The sequence below is a fragment of the Atta colombica genome, unplaced genomic scaffold (assembly GCF_001594045.1).
Source record: "Atta colombica isolate Treedump-2 unplaced genomic scaffold, Acol1.0 scaffold141, whole genome shotgun sequence".
In the NCBI taxonomy this organism is placed as follows: Eukaryota; Metazoa; Arthropoda; class Insecta; order Hymenoptera; family Formicidae; genus Atta; species Atta colombica.
The window spans coordinates 751,425-754,431 of record NW_017259230.1 but is presented as its reverse complement, the minus strand read 5'-3'; the positions used below and the strand labels follow the sequence as shown (position 1 = coordinate 754,431).

Here is a 3,007-nt window from a genome sequence, read left to right as displayed (position 1 = left end):
ATATGTTATACAAAAGTCTGTGCTCCCCGCTATACGGGGGCAATGATATAAAATTATTTTTTTAAGCCACTATAAAAATTGTTCAGCTGATTGGTTGTTGCTTCCGCTACTTGACGCTTACATGTGAATACACTTTTACAGTCATTGCTGCAGAATTTTGTGCGGCAGCTTTTAGAACACACAAACTTTTGCATAACGCATAACGCACAGTGCATAAGCGAATCAACTAATCAGAATCTTTCCTTTTCTCCTATTCTATGGAAATTAAGAATTTCGATTAATTGATTTTCTATGCATTATGCATTATGTAAGAGTCTGCGGCCATTAATTGGTAGAGCAAAAATAGAGGGGCAATTTCTCGATATTGTTTACTCTGGACCTCTCGAAAAGTATCGCGTATGAGAAACTAGGGAAATACTATAGTATGCGTTACATATACTATAGCATTTCCCTAGTTTTCGGACTTTTATTCGGAGTTTTATCAGGGTGTAGTCTCATGGAATGTATCGCGCGTATCGCGAATTAGCGGATCACCAATCACAGAATCATTCTCTTAGATCTAGAGATCGATTCTGTATCTTGAAACGAGGAAAATTACAAAAATGAGCGAACTTATTAGAATACTGATAATTTCATTGATCCAACACCTAGTAAATTTATTCGCTTTTATAATTTTCACCTTGTTTGAAGAAACAGAATCGACCCTCTGGATATCAATTATTTTGTCCCTGGGAAGGAAAGTGAAAATTTTCTCTATTAATTTCAATGATAAAAATTTTTACTTTTCACTTTTCATCCTAGAGATAAAGTTTCACGATTGATATCCTGTTTGCAAATTTTGCAAGTAGATATTTACTCGATATTTTCGAACGCAAATGGTACATCAATTTTACACGACCCGAGTCAATTTTCGAATGGCGGTTAATAATATTTCTGGTAGGATTTCCGAATAAGACCCAGGGGATCCAAGGATAATTAAAGAACAATGATGTTACCGACAATTAATAAAAATTTATAATTATATTAATATAAATACTTCGATAATACATTAAATTCGTGATTTTTTTATTACATAAATGCTGTATAAATAAGTATGCATACTTTCAATGCTATAATATCTTACCTATATATTGAAAAATTACAATTTTTTTCTCTGCAGTTATTGTCTTTATTGATAATCAAACTCGGATGATAACATTGAATCACAGTTTTAAATGAAAATCGAGTATTATTAAGTTTTTAATATACATAAACATGTGCATTCTACAAAACTAATGAATCATGAAATTATTACCGTATTATTAGTTTCTTACTTTTTAATCTTGAATTTTAACGCGACTTCCATATGCGTCGATCATCTTTAAGGGGCTCCGCACAATAAAAAGAACAGGGAACAGAGAAGAATTTCAACCTATCAGAAATCATGTATTGTGGAATACACAGTTTCTGATAAGTTGAAATTCTTACTCTCTATTCTCTGTTCCCTGTTCCCTTTATTGTGCGGAGCCCCTAATAGTACTTCGTCGATGCTATTACCCAAATGTTTAAATACTTTTCTTAAATTTCCCCAAACGATTCCCAAATTATATAAACATAAATAAATTAGAAATATTCAATTTGTGTGCTATCTTCAAGTCAGTGGTCTCCTTGAATAGCGTCTCCCCGAATGCAGCCATATTCGGCCAGTATAAACACTATAAACATTACGACATGAGATGATATCGAGGATATCGAAGGAAATAGATCGAGTAGTGGAGTTTGTGAAACGTCCAGAAACGCGAATTTCAAAGTTTTAAATTTTCATAGTTCATGGCGTGGCGATTATAGAGACAAGAAACGGATTAAATTTGGTAAATAATAATACTGACGTACTATGAGCACGACCCACTGATCAACATTGTGATTGATGCGACACTCGCCTGTGATCTGAGACGTATAGGTTAGCGTCTACCAATAAGAGGATTTACAATCGTTTAACATAATGTTTATTTATCTTGGAGTTCTATAAATAAAGAACAGACGTCACATACATACACAGCACACATACATATCGACACATATCACTCAACATATACACACATAACATTTCTGCAGGTGGCCGAGAGATAGCCTGGATCCACGAAATTCTTTTCTAAACCCATACATTTCAGCCGAATACATTTCAAATGACAGTAAGTGAAAGAATACTTGACTAAAGAGCAAATAATTATTAATTATTAATATTTTTAATCTGATCATTTTTGTGAATTTTATACAATGCATGTTTATGCTCTTTGCTATACCATTTGATCTGGAAATATAATATTTGTTTTTTATTCTTGCACTAAACTGCATTAGAATTCTCTTTCTTGCTTTCGCCAAATATTAAACATATATTTATCTCACTTTAAATTCTAAAAGTGTACACTCAGCTACAAAAAAAAAACAAACCCAAAATCTTATCAAGCGGAGTTTACAATGATATTTTAAGACATAAAATTTAAGTTTTAAGTTTTAAGCCATAAGAAATTGACAAATAAGTAATTATTCTCTTTATATTCGACTGTTGGTCAATTTCTTATAGCTTAAAAGTTTAAAAAAAGTTTAAAACTTAAGTTTTATGCTTTATCTTATTGTTGACATTGCTTTATTGCATAATATACTTCATTGACTTTAATGACTTCAGTTCATTTTGGCATTTTGAGATGACAGTAATATACTGATTTTATAATTTATTTTAATAAATGTATATTGACTTCTAATATTACAAAGGATACTTCATATAAAAATATATGTGTGTATGTATGTATATATGTGTGTGTGTGTGTGTATGTGTGTATGTGTGTGTGTGTATGTATGTATGTATGTGTGTGTGTGTATGTGTATGTGTGTGTGTGTAAAAACATAATATGAGTATTTTGTTCCATTAAAAATGTAATAGAAAAAAATAAAATTATTTACACATTACTATTCTATATTGGCTAAAAAAAAATTATTTTATTGATTTAATTTGATTGTCTAAGATATT

General features: G+C 30.9%; 1 protein-coding gene across 3 annotated transcripts in view; it reads left to right on the top strand.

Moving 5' to 3' along the window:
- Positions 1-1,634: 1,634 nt before the first annotated feature.
- LOC108684929 overlaps positions 1,635-3,007 on the top strand; it is a 2,721-nt gene continuing 1,348 nt past the window's right edge. Inside the window, exons 1-2 of one of the 3 annotated variants that reach the window (XM_018189474.1) lie at positions 1,635-1,939; positions 2,095-2,171. In XM_018189474.1, coding sequence (XP_018044963.1) covers positions 2,166-2,171 — 6 coding nt within the window. In that variant the 5' untranslated portion in view covers positions 1,635-1,939; positions 2,095-2,165. The other 2 variants (XM_018189475.1, XM_018189473.1) reach the window with 2 other exon arrangements.